The sequence below is a fragment of the Diaphorina citri genome, unplaced genomic scaffold (genome assembly GCF_000475195.1).
Source record: "Diaphorina citri unplaced genomic scaffold, Diaci psyllid genome assembly version 1.1 scaffold624, whole genome shotgun sequence".
NCBI lineage: Eukaryota > Metazoa > Arthropoda > Insecta > Hemiptera > Psyllidae > Diaphorina > Diaphorina citri.
The window spans coordinates 112,335-138,302 of NW_007378057.1; the positions used below are offsets into that span (position 1 = coordinate 112,335).

A 25,968-nucleotide genomic window follows, 5' to 3' on the forward strand; every position below is an offset into this window, starting at 1 on the left:
CCTGTTTACCAGGCGAGCGTCTTGACCACTACACCACCGAGGCAGGTTACAATGGTTTTGTATGAATATTAATGAGTAGTTATAAGTATTATAGCGACAGATAGAGAGGCTATGTACAAAAGGAAAATATTGCATATAGAAATACACGTATTATGGTTTTGATTGCGGGGTTAACTTAACATTTGTCGTATTTTATTTAACATCTAACCGCTAACCTCAGCGCGGTTCATTCAAGGTCACTACCTCCCCTCACATGGAAGTGTGTTTATGACGTGAGGGGCGTTAACCACTTTTAGGTTTACGTTTCCCCTCTTGCCATACTAAACCAAGCTCTCGACTGCGGTTAAGAGTCGCCATTTTTTCTCGGTTTAGAGACGCCATTTTTCTGGTTAGCTCAAATCTTTTGTTTTTATTTTGGTGTAAATTAGTTTTTGGCTTTTTCCCTTGCCTTATACCTCCATGCAATTAACTTATCATCTGATAAAGGATGATAAGGCTTTTTAAAGCTTACGTTTTGCCGCGAAAAAAAATCCCGCCAACAAAAAAAATATTCAAATATGCGAACAGCTGAATTTTTATCAAGAGCTTCCCATCTTCTCTACTAGACAGCGCCAGTGCTGCCAATCTTTGATATCAGCTGATTATCCCCACTACGAGATTTTTACGCCCACTCTCGAATTTTCGGTTCTTGGGTTAAATGTTAAATAAAATACAACATTTCTTGACCCGCCTCTGCCCCTTAATGTCTTAATGAACATCGGAACATAACGTACAAAAGAGGAAGTGTGGAAACTCGTAAAGTTGCATGGTATATGCCGCTCGAGGGCGCCACCGTCGCTAATTGGACCAGAATGTGCTCTTTTTGACTTGGGATTGGAAACTTTCGGACTTTCCGCTCGTAATTTAAATATCTCCGGCTTAATTTAACCGATTTTGATGAATTTTTTATATACAGGGTGAACACGAAAAACGTTACCACAAGCCTAGGGTAGATTTCCGGGGTCATTTCCAACAAAAAAATATTCTATAACTTTTTTTCTCCGCCGTTTTGTTTTTTTCTTTAAAATGCACGACCTTCTTTTAAGAAATGGGGCTCAACCACTTTTTTTTTTCTTCGCTGATAAAGGAAGTTCGAAACACGCTGATCTCAATAGAAATGCTTAAAATTTCAGATTTTGGTCTACAATAGTAAGAGAAGCAGACTTGTCAAAGGTGTAATCTTTAGGGCCGCAGGCGAAACTTTTCAGTAAGTATGTAACCTGTAGCTTGTCATGTGTCAGTTTTTTATGTAATTAAATACGTGTAAAAGACGAGTATAGTTATTCCCCCCAATACATTTCTATAGAACACAAAATGACAGCGCCGCAGGCGAAATTTTTTTCGAGAAAATTTAAGTAGCTCCTTCAAGGTTGCATACTTTTTTTACTGACCAAAGTCTTTTTCTCGTTTTATAGGCTTTGAAATATTCCCAAAACTTATTCATGAAGAGACAAAATTTCAGCGCCGCAGGCAAAATTTTTGAGAGATTATATGTTGCCCCTTCATGGTTGCATACTTTTTTTTTATTGAAATCTTTCTTTGTCTTTTTTTAGGCTTTGAAAAATTCCCTGACTTTTTTCGATTTTTGGCACTTTTTCGTAAAATTCCCTGACTTTTCCCTCACTTTTCCAGTCTCCATGAAATTCCCTGACTTTTCCCGGTTTTCCAGTCTGGTAGACACCCTGTCATTTAAAATAAGTAAGATTAAAAAAAAATGGTGCAATTCTTTTTTTGGCACCTTTTGGTAAGTTTTAATTTAGAAATTTTCCCTCATGGGGCACATTTTAGGTTAACACCGTGTATACCATTTTATTTTTGTGTTGACGTTGACGCACCATACTAAATACCTACAAAATGAAATGGAAATAAATGACAAAGAAATGGGGGCACGGTTGGTCCAGTGGTAACGCGCTTGCTTGCCATGCAAAAGGTCCCGGTTCGAATCCCACCATCGACAAAAATTGGTACTCGTTTTTCGATTGCAAATATTTCAACGGGTTACTTTCTGGTGTTCTCGTGTTGACCCAGCACCTAAATGGGAAGTATTGTGTCTCTTCTCGCCCATCTGATGGGAAGGCATACTACGGGATGGGGCATGCTACGACACAGGCCACATGCGTCTAATGCTAATGTAGCAGTTGTTTCATTGCTACGAAATAAAAACGGCAGAGAGAAACCCACTTTTAAAAAAAAAAAAAAAAAAAAAAAAAAAAATAGTTATTTTCGACTCAAACCACGAACAACTTTTTGTAACAACCATTATATATATATAAAAAAATTTAAACTGTATTTGGACTTGTTTGAAGTATGAAAGAGGTAAACGGAAACGGATCAAAACATACCACAAGAAAAGAATAATTCTGCGTGCAGTTTGGTTCAAAATGTATAATAGCAACAATGACATGATAACAAATACACAAAACTTCAACACAGAGATATGGTCTCATCACGACGAAGCAATACAATAGAATAGAACTGACAAATGAACAGAACACAGGATTAGTACTATTCAGTCCATTATTTCGTATAGCGTATACAGTATGTCCCTACTAGTGTACTAGTACTTAGGTACTATGAATTCAGACATGACATGAAATTAGGCGTAGAGACATCGCTACTTTCAGGGAAAGGTATTTTATGATTCTTCTGTGTAATTTCTCGAGGGGCTCTACAGCACACTTAGTGACACCGTACCGCACAAATGATTCCACTAGACACTAGAGAATAATAGATGGCTTTCTTGGTTCGTGCAGGCATAAGTGTTGACGCAGCTCTTCTTTATCCTACCTCGGTGGTGTAGTGGTCAAGGCGCTCGCCTGGTAAACAGGACGGCGTGGGTTCAATCCCAGCCGAGGTATTGAATTTTATCCTCAATATAATTTGAGAATTTGACCGCAATAATAGTAGTAGCCTACTGCTGGATCAGCTGGATAGAGGAGGAGAACTATCGATAGTTTTTTTTCTGCACATTTTTCGTTTGTTTTGGTCGTTTTAGAAGTGAAAAGTGTAAAAAAAATGTAAAAAAAATATATTTTGTAAAAAAAAAATGTTGAAATAAAACCCTGTGACCTAAATTAATACGTGTACAGTTAATAATTTTCTTTAAATTAGGTTAGGTTAGGTCTTTTTGGGGGTTAAGACCTTTAGAAACAAGGGAAATACGAGTATGTAATAAAAAAAACTATCGAAAACTATCGATGGCGCCGACTATCGACAGTTCTCCTCTACTTCATTGTAGAGGAGGAGAACTATCGATAGTTTTTACTATCGAACGCTATCGATAGTTGAGGCTTGACTATCGATAGTTTTCGATGGTTTTTTTATGCACATTTTTCGTTTGTTTTGGTCGTTTTAGAAGTGAAAAGTCAATGAAAATAGTCAGCCTTATATGCAAACTGTCTCTTTTTGTTCATTTTCAATAGTTTTTTTTCTGCACATTTTTCGTTTGTTTTGGTCGTTTTAGAAGTGAAAAGTCAATGAAAATAGTCAGCCTTATATGCAAACTGTCTAAATATACTAAGCCTGGTATTATAAAATGTCATTGAAACTTGAAACTGATACTTGAATAATAAAAAAAAAAATCCGTTGTCCTCTATCCAATGGATTTTTTCTTTTTTTCAAGTGTCAGTTTCAGTGACATTTTATAATACCAGCTTAAGTTCTAAATAGGTCTAATTCCAAGTAAGTCTAAGGCCGGCCATACACGATGAGTTTTATCTCATGAGATTTAACTCATGAGATATCTCATGAGATAAATCTCATCTGATGCGATACCAACCCACTTTGTCACAGAGGTGGAAAAGTGTAAAACTTTGCGTCATTGCAAGAGGCATTTATTTCACCAATGACTTAATCAGAGATTTCACTAACAGAATTTTTAATGTTCCAAAAAGGAGTTTTTAATGATCCAAACGGAAGTTTTTAAAAACTCCTCCTTTTTGAATCACTAAAAACTCCTTTTTGGATTATTAAAAACTTCTTTTTAGACGATTAAAAATTCTCCCATTAGTGAAATCTCTCCTTAAGTCATTGGTGAAATCCACCATTAGTAATGCTTTAGCTTCACTACAAGTAATACAATACCATACGTCCTTCAGGTATTCTAACGGCAGAGGACGCGATAATGTGCCACAACGTTGGAGCTAAAGCGATCATCGTTTCCAACCACGGTGGTAGACAACTGTTGTGTATCCACGCAGTATTTACCATCACCAGTCCACTCTGTATTCTGGTTGCTAAGGCAACATCTCAATAGATAGTTTCCCTGCCTTCCTCTCTTCCCTGAGCTTTTTCATTGTCATTAATTTTTCCAATAAAACGTATTCGATTCCTACATTATCCTTCACTTTACATATGAGTTCTTCTTCGTACAATAAAATACACAATACTTTTTGGCGACGAGGATAAACAACTCGATCAGGTTCCGGCCACGATACAAGCTCTACCGGAGATCGTACAAGCCGTAGGGAACTCCATGGAAGTCTATTTGGACGGTGGTATACGTTATGGCACAGACGTGTTTAAAGCGATAGGTCTTGGCGCGAAGTATGTGTTTGTCGGTAGGGCGGCTCTGTGGGGGCTTGCACACTCTGGTAGCAATGGCGCGGCTAGGGTACTACAGGTAAATTATGTCAGGCAATACCCTTTATAAATCCTAAAGTCAATCTTTATCCTTGGGCAATCTTTATATCCTAAAAAGTCAATCTTTATATCCTAAATTCATTTTCTATCTTTACATTTTTTACCAAATCTAAAATGACCTCGAGTTATCAATTTTCCTCGGCGAAGCACTTACTACCTGCTAATATGTATCTCCTTACACTGCACCTTTTTAGAGGAGGAAACACTAGCAAAATGCAAAATAAAAACAAAAAATCAGCTGATTTAGAAAGGCGATTTTTTTATTGATGAACATGATTGGATCATTGTTTTGATCAGCCAATGAAATCGTTTGGTTACATGATCCATTCTTTTCGTTGATTGGTAGAGGAGGAGAACTATCGATAGCACTATCGATAACTATCGATAGTTTTGACTATCGAACGCTATCGATAGTTGAGGCTTGACTATCCCTTTTCCCATTTTTATTTGAGGTTGGCGTAAACTTCTTTCTACTCCTTCATACTTATTACTTCCCCTCCCATCTAACGTATCCCCTCTTCTCCATCCCTTCTCTCTCAAATCTTCTTCTACCTTATATCTTCACCTCAGTTTTGGTCTCCCTCTTGAACGTAACTTGCTGGTATATTTAAAATGTATGTAAGTCAAGACTGATTCATTGATTGATTAATTGGTTGGTGATTGTTTGAAATAATTAAAGATTTTTTGATGGATTAGATATTGATTAAAGTGTTTAATACTCCTACAGATCCTTCACTATGTGTTGGGTTCACGATTTTTGGTACCCCCTGTCCCTCCTAATTCCTAAATTCCTATAATACGTCTCGATCGAAACATCAAGTCAGTCTTAAACCAAGTGTCCATGAGTTCAGAAGTACATCACAAGCTGTTACCAAAACGACCACTCCAGCCTCGGTACCGAGTGATAAGTATTTCAACTATTCAACGTAAACTACGGTAAGAGACGACCCTCGACCCTTCTCCCTTTTCTAGGCCTACACTATGAGTTTGACCAAACGCTGGCACTGTGCGGCTGCACATCGGCCGAAGATATAACGCGCTACATGATCGTCCATGATGAGAGCTATTATGAGGAGCTGCTGAAGAGAGCAACTTGGAAGGCGGGGCATAAGGATGTGGTGGTCCTACGATTTTAGGATGGTTTTTAAAACCAGTAATTTCTTGAAAATAAACTTTCAGTTCTTCGCAAATAATATCACGATGTTTTCTTCAACATCCTCAACACAAAATTCTACATTGGTGACCCCGACGTGGAGGAGCAAGTCCAACACTTGTAATAATAACACTTGTAATTTTGTTTACAATACCAACTATTTCCGTGTACCTCCTCCTTGTATTAATGTACCTCCCCCTTGTATTAATGTCAGAGTTGTTAAAAAAGTAATTCCCATTACAAATTACAATTACATGTAATTGTAATATCGTTCGGTCAAAAAGGTATAAGGGACGGACTATTGTATTCGCTTCGGTGTCGTCTGTCACTCTGTCTGTCACTTTGTCCCCATAGAAGGACTTATCCAAACATGGTCGACCTATATATCAAATTAAAGGTCTTTTTACCAGGAACACGAAAATGGTGGTGCAAATTTTGTCCAGAGAACAATAAAGCCAAAAAAAAAACCTGGTTTTTGGGGGATTTTTTTCACATTTTCTCACACAAATGAGCTCTGATCTTGAAATTTGTCGCGACGACCTATGACCTGGTTTTTGGGGGATTTTTTTCACATTTTCTCACACAAATGAGCTCTGATCTTGAAATTTGTCGCGACGACCTATGAACTCAAAGCGAGAAAGTTTTAGATAACACTTCAGCCGATCATTTAAGACCGGTTTTAGCGTTACCTATGTTAAGCTACGCCGAAAATGGGTGACTTAAACCTTATATTGGGAATAAAGGGAGAACGGGCTCTAGTCTTCAGAGTCAGACTCTTCAGTTCGGCCTGTTCGGCTCAGTTTACTGACCAAGTCACATGTCCCTGTATTGTTTATTGATCGAATTTTGATATTGATAAATAGAATAAATAAAAACAAACACTAAAACTAAGTAAACCTGAAACTAGAAGTTTTTCTTTCTTTTTTAAGGTTTCTAAAAGATTTTTTTCTTCTTTTATCACTGAATATTTTGCTATATTATTAATATTTTGAATTAATTTTTAAAATAAATTACTCAGTGCCCATTGTCTCTATTCTCTAGAGTCTAGTACATAAAATCTTACCGGAGGCTGTTGCTGACAAGGTGCACAACGCTTACTCCATATTTTTTCTTGAACTCAACAACCTGGTTCCGACCTTACTTCTGGGATCCATCCAGCCACCATCCAAACGGCTAGCACCCAACAGATTGAAGTAACGGGAATAATGGATAAAGCTTATTTTGAAGAGAGGTTCAAGGAAATGATTCAGTCCATGAGTAATAACAAGGAGGAGTTACCCTACCCTTGTACTTTGTCTTTTGATAATTGCAAAATATGCCAATGCTATACACTAAATAAATAGGAGGAGTTGATTCACGTGTTGCAAGAGAAGATTATGGAGTTGGAGAGAAGATACAAAACCTGGAAGAAAGGCTGGAACTCCTGGAAAACAGATCTAGAATATGTAATACAGTCGAACCTGGATAAACGAGAACCCAAGGGACTAGGTCATTTTTCTCGTTTAAAGAGGTTTCTCGTTTAAGGAGTTTCTCGTTGGCGAAGCACAGGCACAACAGCTAGTATTGAGTATAAAATCGTTTGGAGTTTTATTCAAAAATTAAAAGGAGTTTTGTTTTTCACTGTCGTAGCTTATGAATAATTACCGAAAATTTTGGTGATTGTATTGAAAAAATCTCGGAAAATTATGATGGATTAAGTAGGTACGAATCATTTCTTCTACTTGTGAACAATAGAAAAAAGAACGTTGTAATATTGATAAAAATTTAAACTCTTATTTATTTCGTCCAAGTCATTACAGATACAGGTATACGGGACCCAATTCGTAGTCGACTACGTTTAAAAAAAAAGGTCATGGGACCGAATTGACGTTCTTCCAAATCCACCCTGAATTTGTTTTATATTAAAATGCGGTTCAATAAAATAAAATAAAAGCTTCTTCGTTTTAACACAGTAAAGTAAGACATGTCAATAAGAAATAACGGTGATTTCACCTACCTACAAAAAAAGTGAATACCTATCTAATGAGATTCCAATGTAGGTACAGACAAAAGTAAAATTTTATTTACAGCCTACATATACTCGTACAATTTTAACATAGATATATACTTTGGGTTGTGATCTATAACATTAAAAATACCTAATAAATAAATCTTTGAATATTTTTAATTTCATAGGTAGGTAACTAAAAAAATTAGAGAGACAGAATACAATATTACTTTTTTACCTTTAAGAAAGAAAGTAAAACTACATATTATATGGTAATTTATAATCACACGATAGTAGAGTAAATATATTAAATGTATTATTAACACTCCTTTTATACATACTATCCCGTTCTGAATACTTCGGATTCGGAATTGGACTGTGATATGATGAAACCTCGGTGTTCAGAGCATCCAACCGAATAAAAATACTCTATAGCAGGGGTTCTCAACCTTTTAGTAAACACGTACCACTTGAAATTTTCAGAGATTTTGACGTACCACCTTATATTTATATATGGCTAGCAAGGTGGAGGTTGCAAGATCGAGACCCACTTATGACATTTTTTTAACGATGTTTCTTGATTCGTTCAATAATAAAATCACGATTTTTTTTTGAAATATTTGCAATCGAAAAACGAGTACAAAATTTGTCGATGGTGGGATTCGAACCCGGGACCTTCTGCATGGCAAGCAAGCGCGTTACCACTGGGCTAACCGTGCCCACAAATTAAAAGTGAAAATTGAACAAATACTCCACCAGAGTAGGTACGCTGGATATCCCCATTTTACATCAATAGAAGTCAAACCAGTGTTGCCAGACGTACGGTAATTACCGTATTTGTACGGTAATTCACCTCCGCTGTACGGTAACAATAGTTTCCTCCTACCGTACGTCAAATGTACGGTAATTTCAGCATTTTCAGAAAAGCGGTTTTTTTTTATGTTTTTCCTAAAAATCTTAATAGTAAATACAGTCGAACCTGGATAAAGAGGACTCGGATAAAGAGTAAAACTGGATAAAGAGGAAAAAAATCGTGGTCCCTTCATTTTTGACGAACTATTATTATATACGTACTTACATATCTAATATTCCTAATTTGAGTATAATTTCATTGAAAATACTCCAAACGACTTTTTTCGGAAGCGAAGCCGAAGATAGGAAAATCACCCACAGAACCTTGTTGGAAATGATGAGATCTAACATTCTAACTACCCTGAGCTGTTGTCAGTGTTTTTTAAAATGGCCAAAATATGCATTTGGGTATGAAAATATACAATTTAATAAAATTCGGGCTCTTCTCATGAGATTTTTCCCCCCTTCAAGTTGCAATGACAGCTATTAGACATCCGATAATACATCGTACAGTCTGTCAGACATCAGGGTACAATAGTGTGAACGTGCTGTTATCGTTAAAACTGTTGGATTTATCATGATGGTTTTTACAAATAGCAAGAAGAACGGCTTCCTCTATGTCAGTAGATACAGGAATATCGTTTCTCTTTGCCAAATCCATGAGATAAGTGCGACCTCTATTGTAATCGTGCATTGCTGGCTGCGAAATCTGGAAAGAAATACAATGACAATATATTATACAGGGTGTATAAAAAACTAGCACTTGAAAAATATTGAGAGTGGATTTTGAATTTCGGAAAACCTTGAAACTCGTTCATTATATTCAAGGGGAAACATTTTCTGTTCATTTCATTAACATCATCAGGGACGGTCCCAGGGAGATCAACTTTGTAATCTAAAATGAGAATCCCAAAATTTGAACACACCATGAGCACAAGACCTTGAAAAGCACAGAGTATTTTGGTGAAAATCTGACGTCAATTACTCAATTCTTATTTAATGCCGCTTTGTTCAATAATACTAACAGACTCTTGAGTGGAAGGTAACCACTAGGCGAGGTTAACGCCGGAGGCGTTCCCTACCACCTAATTCCCAAGAGCTCCATTATTATTTGGTCAAATAAATGGGGATAAAATTCTATGCCTCGGCTGGGATCGAAACCACGCCCTCCTTTTTACCAGGCGAGCGTCTTGACGACTACAATCATTAGAACAAAGCATAAACTACTGCAGTTTCTCCTCCCTGAACCACATAAAGAATAATTGAGAGGCTGATTGAAAAATGGGCGAAAGTCGACCTTCGCCCCTCTTCCGATAATTGCATTTTTGGATCCGCACTATTGTTCTGCGTCGAACACAAAAAGAATCATATTGATAGCTCTTTTTTTCACGGAGTTATACGAGTAACTCATGTGCTTTTTGACAAAATGTGGTCGGAGAAGTGTAATTAGACCATTATTCAGATAGTTTTACACTTTCATGTCCCTGGCCATTTTCTCCATCTCATTTCAGTTTTTTTTATTAACAAAAAAATAGTCACAGGTGAGGAAACAATATCGATATCACCTTTCTTGGACCACCGAACCAAGAACTGTAGGCTGTAGGTAACTTGCGGACTATTTCAATGTTAACCTTCTAGTTGCGTAAAAAAAAAAAAAAAAAAAAAAAAAAAAAAACCCATTTTTTTAACGATGTTTCTTGATTCGTTCAATAATAAAATCACGATTTTTTTAGTTTATCAATTATTTTGATTAATTATAGTCTTAAAACCCCACCATTCAACATTTTTTATTGTTATTATTAATATATGACTGCGTAGTGCGTACCACCTAAATGTATTCGCGTACCACCAGTGGTACGCGTACCACCGGTTGAGAACCTCTGCTCTATAGAGAGAAGGGGAATAACTTCCATTCTTGTAGCCAGCCATCTTGTAGCCAGGTTTTTGTGCACTTCTCCTATACCTATGTACAAACTTTTTAGTTTTTACATGGAACAGATGATGGAGCAAGTTACTTAAGACCTGTTCCACATTTCCTACTTGTCGTTCGAAAAAAAAAAAATCGTGTCGTGCGTAGTGGAAACACTCTCATTTAAATCTCCTACTTCAAGAGTATTTTTTTTTATTTTATTATTCTATAAAGAGCAATGATTTTTCCGGAAAAATCACGTGCTTGTAGTCACGAGCCTCTATAAAGAGCAATTTTGTTTTTCTGGACCTCTATAAAGAGCAATTTGTAGAAACTTGTCGTATTCTGTCGAGAGCGGTTTGTTTTTCTACCCCCTTCTTTGCCTGCTGTATGAGGCTCGGATCCAGGACCTCTATAAAGAGCAATTTGAAAATTTAGAACCTCTCTAAAGAGTAGATTATTTAAAGAGCAAACCTCTATAAAGAGCAAAATATTGCCGGTCCCTTGGATTGCTCTTTATCCAGGTTCGACTGTACCTACTTATGGAGTTTTTCTTTTCTTGGAATAAAATGTAAAGTTTTGAGTTTCGAAGAGAAAGATTTTGATAGACAAGAGTTTGTTTTAGTTACCCTCTCGATTTTCACCGTGTTGTGTGTCACGGCTTCACCTTCTGACCCCACCTTGTTTTTAGTCCGTCCTTCTATTATTACAATAGTAATAACTAGTGGTTCTGTGAACTATAGACCTCACTCAGATTCTTTGCCCAAGCTGAGAAGAAGGTGCGCTTATTCACATGTATTGAATTAGAACAGAAGGGATACCTACGTCGCATTTAGTTTGGATGTTTGTTTGTCTGAATATTTGTTTCGCTATAACTCGCGATTGTCTGCTCCGATTTAGATGAAATTTGATATTCTTCTGATTCGTATCAATGCACGTCGATGATTGAAAGGGGTTCCTACACTAAACGGGGCCCATTTGGCCCTGGCCATCCAGATCCTTCAGCACATAGTATGAGTCATGAGCATAAACAACTGACTCTAATTCTAGACAAATCCTTTGTTTCATTTAAAAGGTTCAAAATCAACCATTCTTTAATTTCATTCTTTAGAGTGATTGACAGGTGTCATAATAGTGTCATCTCTTTTTTTATTATTTTTTTTTTTTTTAGATATAGGATATACGTATACCTACATAAGACGTGTAGAATGTAGATACTATTACTTCCATTTCTGTTTTGATGCATGTGTATTACGTAGGGTTACCCATTCATACGTAGGATTACCCAGAAGACAAAATTTCAAAGGAGGACATTTTTCTAAATCGTAAATTTGTCCAAAATTCAAATAGGTAACAAGTTAAACAACAATTGTGGATATGAAAGGACGTTATTGTTAAAATCTCAGCTTAGGCAAAAGAATCTGAGTGAGGTCTACAGTTCACAGAAACACTAGTTACACTCGCGAGCAATAAAAGCGGGGCAGCCCTATTTATTGGTTTTTCTCAAACTGCTCTTCAGTGTTTCTCAAACTGCTTTTTTTTTGTAAAACCATTAGTAATGTTTTTTGCTATAAAGTTTAATACTTATTCCACAAGACCGCATAGGTACCTACATACCCTGGGAGTAAAAATAAATAAATGAAAAACAAGGATCAGTTTTATGCTAAAAATGTTTAATAGTGGCTAACTCGCCAGCTATGGGTTCCTGATCTTGTGGTCAATCAGTTTGGAATTAATAAAATAAAATTAATAAAGTCAGTCCTGTCAGTCGAATATTTGAACTTGACCGAACTGCACAGAAGTTTTCTCTCGCTATTTAAAACCCTCTAAACAGAAAAAGCATGTTTTTTGGAGATAAATGTTGGTGTAACTTTTTTTCTCAATATTTTTACACCATTTTTGAACCAGGTGCTTTAGAAAAGAACACAGAACATTAATTTACTATTGGTAAAAATTAGAAAAAAATTCTGGACCCTAGTCGGAACTTTTTAAAGATCGTTCCTTTTTTACCATTAGTTTTATAGGGAAAAAATGGACTTTTTTAAATAACTTGCGTACTATTTCAATTTTAACCTTCTAGTTGCGTACTAAAATAATAATAATAAAAAAAAATCCTGACTTGCGTACTGGGTCTTTTTTATTTATTTTTCAAAAGATTGAGGGATGAAAAATCCCTCAATCTTTTCCCTCTAGGTATTACATGGGACAAAAACATTTCCCCGTTTTCCTAATTTTGCTCAAATAATTTCCATGTTAGAAACGCGCGTAAGTTTAAATTCTTTTTGAATAGATCACTGTTATTTTACATTTTTGAAGGGGAAATTAATTTTGACTGAAATTTTTCGATGTTGGTAGGTATCTTAATTAATTCAGAAATTAATTAAGGAAAGAAGTACTTCCTTATCCCTAGATTACATGAGGACCACACCACTGCTAGAAAGGACTCGTATTGTTCAACCCTAGGATAGCAAAGTGTAGAATAGAATAGAATAGTGTAGTATGGGGCAGCATAGTGTAGTGTAGGGGATTACTAGTACACTACTAAGCTAAACCACATATTGATATTTTGAAGCACAATTATTATTTAGACTCCAATTTCCCTCACCTTCCCTCTCTCTCTCTCTCTCTCTCTCTCTCTCTCTCTCTCTCCCTCTCTCTCTCTCTCTCTCTCTCCTCTATCTTTCCTTCTGTATTTCAATACATATTTCCTATTTGTGTGACCTCTCTCTGTCTCTCCTTCTCTCCCCTGTCTTTTTTTCTCTCTCTTTCTCTCCTCCTCCCTCCTTATATATTTCAATATTACCCTACTCTCCTGTTGAATAAACAAAGTGAGTTCTAAGTTTTAACTCTACAGTTTTCCCTTTGGTTTGTCTGAATTGTCTGTCGGTCTGTCTGAATTGTCTGTCTGTTTGCTTTAACATAACTCTCGAACGGTTTGTCCGATTTTAAACAAATTCACCAAATTTGTTCAATACATAAAGGCAATTTTCTTATTGAATTTTCAAATCGATCGGGTTTCTGGAGGCCCCAAAAAGGTGCCCGTTTTAGGGTTACACTTTTATAACATAAAAGTTCGTTCTCGGAAAGGCTGGCTTTCTCCTATCCTGTCTTCCTTCTCTCTTGATTGTCGGGACGATAAGACCTTAGCAGTTACATATCCTCTCTCTCTCTCTCTCTCTCTCTCTCTCTCTCTCTCTCTCTCTCCCTCTCTCTCTCTCTTTCTCTCCCTCTCTCTCTCTCTCCCTCTCTCTCTTTCTCTCTTTCTCTCCCTCTCTTTCTCTCTCTCCCTCTTCATATCTCTCTCTCTCTTTTTTTTATTTAAAAAAAGGCTCATCCTGCCAGGATAAATTCAAGGTACAGGGACAGGGTATAGGAGCATGGGTCAATTTTATTCTATGGGCGCCTTAAGATTTCCAAGCAGTACTCATTTTCTTTTTCCTCTTACCCATTTCATTTCTTTCCCTCAATTTATTTCTCCTTGGCCAGTTGGACATTTGCCCACTAAAAGCCACCCCAAGATTGAGGGTACGGCAGAGGGATTTCCCACAATGATGCGGGTAGTATTGTCGAGCAATTGACAATAATATTCAGCTCCAATCAGGAGTTCGATCGAACGATTGAAGATAGAGTTCACATAAGTGAGATCAGCGAGAGGTAGATGAGAAAAATTATGAATTAATTCCGAATTGACAGGAGAGGCGAGATGGTTGGCCCTCGGGTATGTCCGATAGGACAGCTGAATGGGAAGAGGCCCATTTCCTAACGGAAAAGCCACCTTTTGCTAAGATTGAGATAAGATCATTACGAAGAGCGATAGCGGCTTGCACAGTACTTGCACCAGTTACAATGTCATCAACGTAGACAGAGATCATTACGAAGAGCGATAGCGGCTTGCACAGTACTTGCACCAGTTACAATGTCATCAACGTAGACATAATTCGTCAGAACATCAGCAGCTTCCGGGAAAGATGAGCCCTCATCCAAAGCGAGTTGTTGGAGAACCCGCTGAGCCTGATAAGGCGACGGTGGTAGACCAAACGTACAGGTAGTTAGTTCGTACTCCGCAACCGCTTTGGAGCCCCCCGCATGCCACAAGATGTGCTGATACTTGCGGTCAGCTGGGTGAATGAAAATGGGGTTAGTTCGTACTCAGCAACCGCTTTGGAGCCCTCAGCATGCCACAAGATGTGCTGATACTTGCGGTCAGCTGGGTGAATGAAAATGGACCGATACATAGCTTGAACTGAAGCTCTCTCCAAAATTCACGCTTTGCTAAATCTAAAAACATGATGTAAACAAAATGGCGCCAACATGGGTTGCGTTATCGGGATCAAGAAGCGATGCGAAATCTCTCTAATTATGAAGTCCTTTTTATAAGTTTCCTAACCATATACTAAACCCAATAACACACAAAAAGTTAACTATTTGTGAAAAATCTTGTTGTGTACTACCTAACCCTATCATTCCCAGAAAGTTAAACCTTTTAAAAAGTTCTTTTCACGTGTTGGGTACAGTCCACTTCAACTGGGAAGTCCGATGACCTTTGGGTGCGCACTCGTCAAAAAATAGCTCGTTGATTAACAAGTAAGCATGTGAATAGTTGATCCCATGGGATTTTTCACGCCGAATCGAATGGTGAAACTTTTAGAACTGTCCGACTTACAGTTGAGAAGTTGCGGTTCCCCTCAGTGCGTGGGACCAAATTTTCAGAGGTATTTTTCCCCAGTCTACCTGTTTTTTTCCAGTACGCAAGTAGTACATCTTTACCTATCGGACTTCCCAGTTGACGTGGACTGTACCTAACCGTATCATTCCTAGAAAGTTGATCATTTGCAAAAGTTCTTTCGCGTTTCAGAATTCTTTCGTGAGATATAATAAAGGATTTTTTTTTTTTTTTGTGGGACCAAATTTTCAGAGGTATTTTTCCCCAGTCTACCTGTTTTTTTCCAGTACGCAAGTAGTACATCTTTAGTACGCAAGTACAATAGTACTGTCTACCCCACACTTTAATAAATATTAATAAAAAAAGTACTGTCTACCTGAAAATTAACACACAAAAAGTTGATTATTTGTGAAAGATCTTGTTGTGTACTACCTAACCCTATCATTCCCAGAACGTTGATCATTTGTGAAAGTTCTTTTCGTGTCCTACCTAACCCTATCATTCCCAGAAAGTTAACCATTTGTAAAAGTTCTTTTCACGTGCTAGGTACCTAACCCCATTATTCCTAGAAAGTTGATCATTTGCGAAAGTTTTTTCGCGTTCTAGAATTCTTTCGTGGGATATAATAAGGGATTTTTTTTGTGGGACCAAATTTTAAGAGGTATTTTTCCCCAGTTTACCTGGTTTTTCCAGTACGCAAGTAGTACATCTTTATTACGTAACTAGTACTGCAGCACGCAAGTAGTAAACACGGGAACCTACATCCAACTAAATCCTCATCAGGTCATGTATCGCGACAAACTGTGTGTGTAGCTTTCTCAAAATCTCTGACCACATTCTTAGGTTCAAACCATTTTCAGTGCATTTACTGCTCAAAATATGCATTTACTGCTCAACACTGTTGATAGGTAGATGTTAATGTGTTCTCCAACAAATAGAAAACCAAGGGTACTTATTGGAATAGTAATATTGAGTGAGAGGTGCAATAGAGATAGCAGTAGTAAAATCATGGTACATATTAAAATTTACCTGAGCAATTGGATTTACAGGTAGACAGTACTACTTGCGTGCTGGATAAAAACAGGTAGATTGCGGAAAATACCTCTCAAAATTTGGTCCCACAGAAAAAATCCCTTAATTTAGGTCAGAGCTGTAGCTCGACCCACTTTGAGAAGCACTCACTCCTCCCCTACCGTTTCAGACCTAATTTTCCTCCTACGTCATCATTTTAGTTCCATTTTCCCCGTGTATTTTCCTTATTCCGAACTTTCCCACGGGAATTATTTTTGGTTTAAGTTTCAGGTAGTCCTAGGTAGCCGAACCCTGGCTCGAGCTGGTCTTTCTTGCTTCAGTGTATTCATAACTCTCGTACCTTCCTAAAAGTTTTTCAACTTTTGGTATCGTGTTCAAGTTTACTGATAGTTTAAGTTAATTTGATAGCTTGTCTATTTTTTTTCCATTACAGTAATGAAAATGAATGCTTTCTATTTTTTTATTTTTTTCTGAAATTGCTGTTTCCTACGTCGTGTCCTGTGAATAATGCCTTGAAGGTCGCAGTGGGCGAATTCATAAAAGGCTTTTTCCTTTCAGCTTACAATGGCCTGCTCTCCTGGATTCTTCCTTTGGATTGGCCGCAGAGTGGCTTTCGCACGCGATCGCCTAAATGCCTCACCGGGGAGAGTCTCCATCTCCATCTTCTGCCTTGTGCAGTTGACCTGTGGGCAGAACTGATAGGTACCTACCCTTAGGTACCTCTCCCATTGGCCTGGACTCACTGTCGGCCGAGTCGGCCTAACCTTAGAGTGGCTTTCGCACGCGATCGCCTAAATGTTTCACCGGGGAGAGTCTCCATCTTCTGCTTTGTGCAGTTGACCGGTGGGCAGCTCTGATAGGTATGGGTACCCGCAGGTACTTCTCACTTTGGCCTGGACGCACTTTCGGCCTAACCTCAGAGTGGCTTTCGCACGCGATCGCCTAAATACCTCACCGGGGAGAGTCTCTATCTTCTGCCTTTAGCAATTGACCGATGGGCAGCTCTGTTAGGTACCCCTAGGTACCTCCCCCTTTGGCCTGGTTTCACTTTTCGGCCTGAACTCTGAGTGGCTCTCATATGCGATCGCCGAAATGCCTCACCGGCGAGAGTCTCCATCTCCTACCTAGGCAGTTGACCGGTGGGTAGCTCTGATAGGTACCCTTAGGTACCTCTCCCTTTGGCCTGAATTCACTCAGAGTGAATTTCGCATGCGATCGCATAAATGCCTCTCCAAGGAGAGTCTCCATCTTCTGCCTTGTACAGTTGACCGGTTAGCAGCTCTATGCCTACAATAGGAAATAAAACTCCCTAATTCCGAATAAAGAAAACATCCATTCTCCATACGGATATTATAATTGCCCTGCTGTCGCGAAAAAGACACTGGGCAGGCCTTCCACCGAATGACTCGGTTGCTAATAGAGCTACCCACGGGGGAAATAATTAGCCACGGAATAGCTCCCAGCTGGTTGGAGAGAGTGGCCCTTCAAACCTCCTTCTGGTCTGAAGGTGGAACGAAGTTCCAACGTCTGAATTGGTCAGGTCCTACCTACCTAGTAGACTCACCTTGAACTACCAATCCAAGAACATGTTATCCTCACTGCTCTGCTCTCCTGCCAAGGCCTTGGCACTGCCGATCGGACATTGCCAAGTCAATGAGGACGTCTGAGGAAGACTATACACGGGTAGTGTAGAATGTCAACCTCTCCTGTACACTTCCCTCTCGCTTACGGTAGAAACCGTCCATTATAGCTGCAGAGGAAGCCTCTAGTTCGCTAACTCAGAGGGCGCAGGAAGTTGGACAATCATGGCTCAACCTAGGTCGACCTTGTTCCCCGATCTATCGTGCTCCCTTCAATTAGGGCAAACACAATTCGTTCCTGTTTCTTCGCGCCTGACCGCCCTTGAACAGAAACTACATAGACTTCCGCACTGGAAGCGAAAGGACTGCTTTCAATCACCACCTGCTTCGTAGTGGGCGATTTCATAACCCTCAGCCTGAGGTCTAGGGATTTCGGAGCAATTTCTATCTCGATGACTCTAAACCCCTTCGGGGGCTGCATCATCAAGTCATGACTTGGAAACGGGTGCCCGAATCCAGTATCAATCCTGATGTATTGTGGGTTCTTGAATCAGTCCCATCTGAGCACCGTTGTTCTTTTCTAGCCAGTGCTTTCTGTTTTGAACCAGGTTCGGTTCAACAGGATCGGAACATACTTATCGGAACATTCTCCTCACATAGTTTAGCATCTTGCAACTTGTCAACCTGGGCTATGAGGGATGAATAAGGTGCAGTACAAGGAGACTGAACGTAAGTTCAAAGTCTCAAACTCTCAGGTGAATTCCAGTCCCTTACTGCGAACCACCAGTGAGCAGGCAGAGGAAGGGATGATTTTGGACTGCATCAGACGTATAAGATACTGTCTAACTTCCAATACGGAATCCTTGCACTAGAGGCCTTCTCACAGGCTACCAGTACCTTTATGACAGCATACCCTGAGACTGCCTCAATTTTCGTTTAGGCATTAACAGTAAGCAAGCAAATTCATATTTACAAGATTGAGCCGAAACTCATTAACTTTCTCAAACATAGTATGAGCCAATGGAGAACACAGTTATCCCTCACACTACAAAATACATCGAACAATAACAATGAAAGGAACATGGACAATTCTTATAACTTTGAGTCTGACTTCATCCCCATTAGACGAGGGATATTCCAATCCAAGGTGATTCTTGGAGTCCAATGTGGTTTTGTCTATCCTTGAACCCGCTAAGTAATATGTTAAATTCAACTAACAAAGGATACAGTTTGAATAGAAATGTAGAACAGAAAATAACTCACTTACTGTACATGGATGACATAAAATTATATGCCAAAGACAAGGATGAATTAAGATCTATGCTTGAAATATCATTAATATTCTTGAGTGATAATGAAATGAAATTCGGCATAGAGAAATGTGCTACTTTGGAAGTGAAAAGGGGGAAAATACATGATCAAGAAAATATCAATTTAACCTCAACACCAATGGTATTACCAACCCTTGATCAAAGTACAAATGAAATGTACAAATATCTTGGTGTGAAACAAGCACTGGTATTGCCATTAAGGCAAAATAAAAGTTGTATACTGCCATTTTATAGAGAATTAAATTCTCTACAACTTTTATGCATTACTTTTTTCCATTTAGATTTAGAGGCTTAGTTTTAAAGATATTTACGATCGAAAAAGGAAAAAGCAATTTCTTTTTTTTAGAAAAGTGCGATTTTCCGCCAAAACGACACCGCCCGTAGCGTCAGACGAACGGTTCTCGAATTATTTAGCCAAATGTAAAAAAAAGTCGCGTTTGGCGGCGCTTTTTGGCGGAAAAGTCCGACTTGCGGAGCTGGCCGCCAATGGCATCCGGTCTAAAAATGTTCCCCTACCCATTTGTCGATTTGGCCCGGATGCCAAACATTAACAAGACTTTGCCGGTGAGTGCCCAATAATAGCAAAAGATCATTTGGTTCCCCCATGAAATTCGACGTAAATTTCAAAAATAAAATAAAAAATAGGGGTTCTTATGTGAATTTCTCGAGAAATGAAGACTTTTATCCAAAAAGTGCCACTTCCGGGGTTTGAACCTGGATTTTGACATCACCATCGAATTTGAAATGGGTCCGGTCCTATCTTCACAAGAAAACAGAACTTCAAAATTCCAAGTCGTTCAAAAGTTACAAGGGGTTCGCTAGGACTTCTAAGCCAGGCTGTATACTTATTTATTTACTTTTTACTCTCAGGTGTATAGGTTCATGTTCAATCTCAGGAACTCGGATGACCTTTTTTTTTGGGGGGTTGACATGGTGTGTTCCTATGCTAACAAACTCATTTGGTGTTCTACCTTGGACACAAACCGATTTGCAAGAGTTAGATCGCAAGACCAGAGTAATGATGACACAGTTCAGAATGCATCACCCTAAAGCATGTACTGAACGATTGTATTTATCAAGAAAAAATGGTGGTCAAGGTCTATTAAACTTGGAAAGATTAGGAAATAGAGAAGTAAAGAACTTGAAAGCGTATTTCTTCAAGAAGAAAGATTCATCTCCTCTCCATCACATAATCATTGATGCTGATGACAAATATTCTTCATTGAACTTGAAAAATAATGATAGGTCGATACAAGTTTATTCATGTGCTGAACTTGAAGAGAAATGGAAACAAAAGAGCCTTCACGGAAGATATAAATCACAACTAGATGATTGTCAGGGGGGTTGGGACGGGAATCGGATGATTTGGTCTTTTCAAACGGAACTAGTGTTCCTCCATTAAAACGTAGACCTTCACTTTGTTCGGTCAATAAGATGCAAACAAAGTGTTGGTTGGGTGTTCTTGTTGAAGAGCATTTAGAAAAATATTTTAACGTGTATTTAGTTTTTTCTACGACTTTGATATCCCGAGATAAATCTTTGAAAAATAGAAGCATCCCAACATAAAGCTTTTCCTCCTGACTTGACCATGAAACTAGACTAGGGTTAACTCATGAGGTCGCTCATGTATTTACCTCAATAGAGGTTTTGCAATGTTTTCTTTCCACTCTGGACCCTCGCCTATCAGGTACAAATCGTGCAAATATTCAGATTTGCCGGAAGACGGTCTTCTTTCCAATATTGAACAGAACTGGATGAAACTTACAGAAGAGCTCCTGTTGCCTGAAACGGGAATCAATTATTACAGGTGATAATCAGACTGCCAAATATGACACTTATTTTTAGGGGGGTCAACTTCAAAATCTTAAACGAGAACCCCCTACTTGTGATACACCATGTCAAAGGTCTCAAAGAGCGTAGTACTTTGGTATAAGTTTGATCTCGATCCGACAACCAGGGCCGCAGTTATGGCCTATTCAAATTTTCATTTTTCAATGTTCTCCCGCCAATAGGGGAAGCACCAAAAATGGGAAATTCTCAATTAGTGAATTGTGCTTCAAATAGGTCTCACTAATGGTCAGAGTTGAAAGTAATGATTACTTGATGGAATTATTTCCTGGTTCTAATTACTAGTTCATGTAGTTGTGATCAGTTTGGGAAAATACAAATTTTTGCTTACTAAATATATTAGCGACTAGTGGTTGACCCGTCCTTTGTACGGGACCACACACACACACACACACACACACACACACACACACACACACACACACACACACACAAGGATATTTCATCTCCCCTACATGCTGACATCTATGTTTGCTTTGTTAGCCCATAGATGTATCTGTAAAATACCATTTAACAAGCTGGGCCCGTCCCTCCGGGAAGTATTTAGCCCGTAGTTTATTCGATCAGTACCTACCCAATTTGTTTAATATTCAGTTTATTATCATTCTTGATTTGATCGCCATTTTCGGGTGGACATCGATTAATGCAACACCCTGTATAGATAACCTGATAACCAACCACTGGTCCGACTAAATACGATAAGAGATTTAGGCGTCACGTTTCAGAACGGTCTGAAATTCACCACGCACATAGCTAATATTCGTTCTAAAGCATTACAAATGCTTTGATTTATTCTTTGTCATTCCAGAGCGTTCTTAAACGTGGCGACCCTGAAAGCTCGTTATTTCGCATATGTTAGATGTTAGATAAGTGCTGGAATATGCTTCAGTCGTGTGGTCACCTGAAACCATTTATCAAAAGAAAATGCTTGAATCAGTTCAAAATAGGTTTCTTAAAGTCATAGCTTACAAAACTAAAACCTTTATTTATGACCATGAATGGCTTATAATTGAAACCGAACATAATATTATGAGATTAGATTCACGTAGACAAATCTATGATCTTGTTTTCTTGCATAAACTATTAAATAATAACATCCATTCATCAGATTTAATCAATGAAATCAATTTTAAAGTACCACAAAGATAATAACACGTGATCAATCATCATTCAAGCCTAGCAAACCCAAAACTAAACTTGATAAATATTCTGCATTATCCAGATGCCAAAATTTTTGGAACCTGTCAGGTCATGTTGGTATCGGTGTGTTCTCTGATGGCATGAATAAAATTTTAACCCTTTTTGACTCCGATGATTTTCCTTTTACGTTAGAATGACTGAATTAGATCAATTTTTATTAGGTAGGTACTTACTTAAGTTTATGAAGAGCCTCTTTTTTTTTTTTTTTTTTTTTTAAAAAAAAAGGATGTACCTATTTTAAATTTCAATAAATTTTCTCATCTCTGCTGCCAGATAATTTAACTTATTAAACAAATTGACACCCATCACACACCACACCCATCACACACATCCCACCACACACACCCATCACACACCACGCACCACACACACCCATCACACACACACACACACCACACACATACACACACACGGTCGCGCTACGCGCTCCCTGACATGTCCCACAGAGCAGCATAATAGGCACACACCCATCCCATCAGCGTCCAAGGGCGCTCAACCCTATGCCCGCGAGTGGCCCGCGAAGGATTTTTGAGAGAAACAGGAAAACCTGGCATTGAGAAATACAAATTACAGATCGAAAACCTATTAAAGAATTTTGAATCTAGATTTGAAGAATTTGAAGCAGAACGAGAAAATATTTTGCTCATTCAAAATCCCTGTTCCATCAACGAATCCCAAATATTAAATTATCCAGTATTAATTCAACAAGAATTAGTAGAAATTCAGAACCATTCTGTTTTGAAGCATATGTTTGAAGAATCCACTACATCAGAGCTAAACACGGAATCAATTGTCAAAATTCATGTTACTGTCAGTATAAAGTGCTGCTCTTTTTATGTATTTACTAGCGTACATATTATGTGTGTTTAATTAAATGAGTTTAATTCTGATTAAATGTTTTTAAATTTGGGTTTTCTGTTAAAAGTCCTAACTTCAAATAAAAACACTTGTTTCATACTAATATTATTGTTATGAGTATTATTATCTTGTTTTCAAGTTAAGAGCTTTGTACAAGCAACCACACAGTCAAACGTATCATGTGGCCCGCGGCCTGATCTGGTATCCAAAATTTTAACTTCAAACTTGGTATTGTTGAGATGTGGGCGATGTTCTGAATTTTAATTTATAAATTTACGGGGATATCCCCATTTTTGCAATAAGATAATAACTAATTAATTAAGCCTAATATACTTAATAGTACAACTCAGAGGATCTATTCAAAGCCAAATAATTAGGATAATTCCAACAATTTATCTTTGAATCGCTCCTCCGACATAAAAAATCTATCAATACTAGGATCCTGATCAATGGTGTCATTCTGATAACTGGACTGTTCAATGAGTAGTTTTTTTTTTTCAAAGAGCGCTTTAACTCTGAAATACCAGGTCGTTCACGCCGAGAGTAGTTTTTGGTTTGAGTTTTAACAGCCAAAAAATTGATCTTATTTCTTGTAAATCTTACTTGCGATTTAAAGTTTATTTTTTCAAGAATACCTGGCAGGTCTACGAGTATTTTATTGTTCAATAATTTAAAAAGAAGTAAATTGAAAAGGTCTAACCATATGAATGTTACAATGGAAATATCTGTAAGGAGACCTCCAGGGCACACGTTCAGACTGTCTGAGCGCGAGTGGCTGGCCTCGCCTAAGGACTCACCTTTTCACAGCCATTAATTTCTGAGTTAAGCCGAAGTGATTGTATGCACAAGATTATATTGGCTTTTATTCCGATGGCAAATGCAGCCCTTGTCATGGTGGTTAAAGCTCGAGAATTTTCTGAGATAACGAACAGAAGCACCCGACTCTTGCACAGGGAAGTATAGCCATCTTCACTGTCATCTTCTGGAATGAAATAGGACAGTCCATGGTTCCTGTATATGAGAAATATATCAACGTGAAACCGAGTAATCTTCATCCGTACCAATGGTCTATTCCAAAAAGAACATTTCCACACTGAGAGCAGAGAAATCGTCGTGACACTTGTCTTTTAGTGCATGTGTGTGTGGTGTTTGTTAAGGTATTTTCGGCTTTTAGAGCTATTTTATTTGTTTGGAGTAAAAACTATTTAATTATTTCGAAATCTATTCTTCCTAGGTTGTGCATGGGGTCGCGCTTCGCGCTCCCTTGTTTACGGTCGCGCCGCGTGCTCCCGGGGGCTTTGCGGGGTTGTGCATGGGGTCCCGCTTCGCGCTCCCTTGTTTACGACGGTCGCGCTGCGCGCTCCCGTAACATTTTAGAAATGTTTATGTTTGTTGTGACATTGTAGAAATGTTTATGTATTATTTGATTGTACCCCTCGTATGTAGGCATTAAGTTTGAAATGTGAGATACATTTCGACTGCCTCTTGGAAGCCTGCCATTAACTAAAACAAAAATAATGACCAACAACACTCGAGAAGAAACAAAATTGAATAATAAGATCATAGAATATGTAGAAGATTATTGTTATCTGGGACAAACAGTTTCATTCCTAAAACATCAAGATAAGGAAATAAAAATAAGAATTGGAAATGCATGGAAGCAATACTGGTCTCTGCCAGTCCTGACTTATGGCACAGAAACCTTGGCACTTACTAAAGAACAAAGCCGAAAATTAAAATGTGTCAACGGAGAATGGAAAGAAGCATCCTAGGAATATCACTAAGAGACAGAATAAGAAACACCAAAATTAGACGAAGAACTGGAGTCAAGGATGTGGGAGAAGAAGTTTGGATGAAGAAGTAAGTGGCAGTGGGGAGGACATGTGGCACGAATGAACCCGGAAAAATGGACGAAACTTTGCTACGAGTGGTATCCGAGAGATGGGGTTAGGAGAGCAGGAAGACCAACAACGAGATGGCGAGACTCATTGCACAAAGCAGTAGGACGACTTTGGACACATGAAGCACAGAGTAGAGAACATTGGAAGTTTCTGGGAGAGGCCCTTGCTCCGGATGGGGATGTTGGGGGCCAATGATGATGATTTTTGGAATCGTGGATGCATAACGAGTAAGAATAACTAAAAATTTCACGATTCTAAGCAATGTACAGACAAATCTACAATTTTATTTATATAGATTACCCATTACATTTCAGGAAATAATTATGTGTTAAAATGGGTTAATGAAATGGGTTAATCGAGTTATGTGTCAAAATGGGCTAATAAAAATGGTACCTAGGTATCATTTTTACGTATACCATTAACCCATAACTCGATTTCGCAAAAAATGTCACTTGTACCCTTTGTAAACTAGGGTGTACACTTGTATTTGCAATTACAACTAGTGGTTGACCCGTCCTTTGTACGGGATCAGCGCGGCATAAGAGTTATAACTTTGAAGTGCTGCCATTTTGAACACGGTCGCGCTACGCGCTCCCTGACATCTCCCACAGTGCAGCATAATAGGCATAACTTTGAACCGCCGCCATTTCGAATTAGGATGGAATATGACAAATTTAAATAGCCTATGTCACCCTCAGTACTCTTCTCAACTACCACAAAAATTTTCATCAAAATCGGTCAAGCCGTTTTTTCATGAAAAGAGGACAACAAAAGGTTCATTAGCGTAACAGCGCCGTAACAGACAGACATACATGTTCGAATCCCACCATCGACAAAAATTTGTACTCGTTTTTCGATTGCAAATATTTCAACGGGTTACTTTCTGGTGTTCCCGTGTTGATGGAGGGGGGCGTGTAAATACACACTTAGAAAAAAGGAGTGAGATCCCCACAAAAACACAAATGTGAAAAAAA

The 25,968-nt window shown here is 38.3% G+C and overlaps 2 protein-coding genes and 1 pseudogene across 2 annotated transcripts in view; 1 reads left to right on the forward strand and 2 right to left on the reverse strand.

The window, feature by feature from the left end:
• LOC103510621 overlaps positions 1-8,379 on the reverse strand; it is a 63,042-nt gene extending 54,663 nt beyond the window's left edge. The window contains exon 1 of the mRNA XM_026824626.1: positions 8,059-8,379. The gene's annotated coding sequence lies outside the window, so the exon portion shown is untranslated. The remainder of the gene's footprint in view (positions 1-8,058) is intronic.
• Positions 4,115-4,865, forward strand: LOC113468019 (annotated as a pseudogene).
• A 506-nt stretch (positions 8,380-8,885) lies between the features above and the next one.
• LOC103510626 overlaps positions 8,886-25,968 on the reverse strand; it is a gene marked incomplete in the record, with an annotated part of 21,183 nt that continues 4,100 nt past the window's right edge. Inside the window, 2 exon segments of the mRNA XM_017444649.2 lie at positions 8,886-9,381; positions 23,891-24,104. Coding sequence (XP_017300138.2) covers positions 9,190-9,381; positions 23,891-24,104 — 406 coding nt within the window.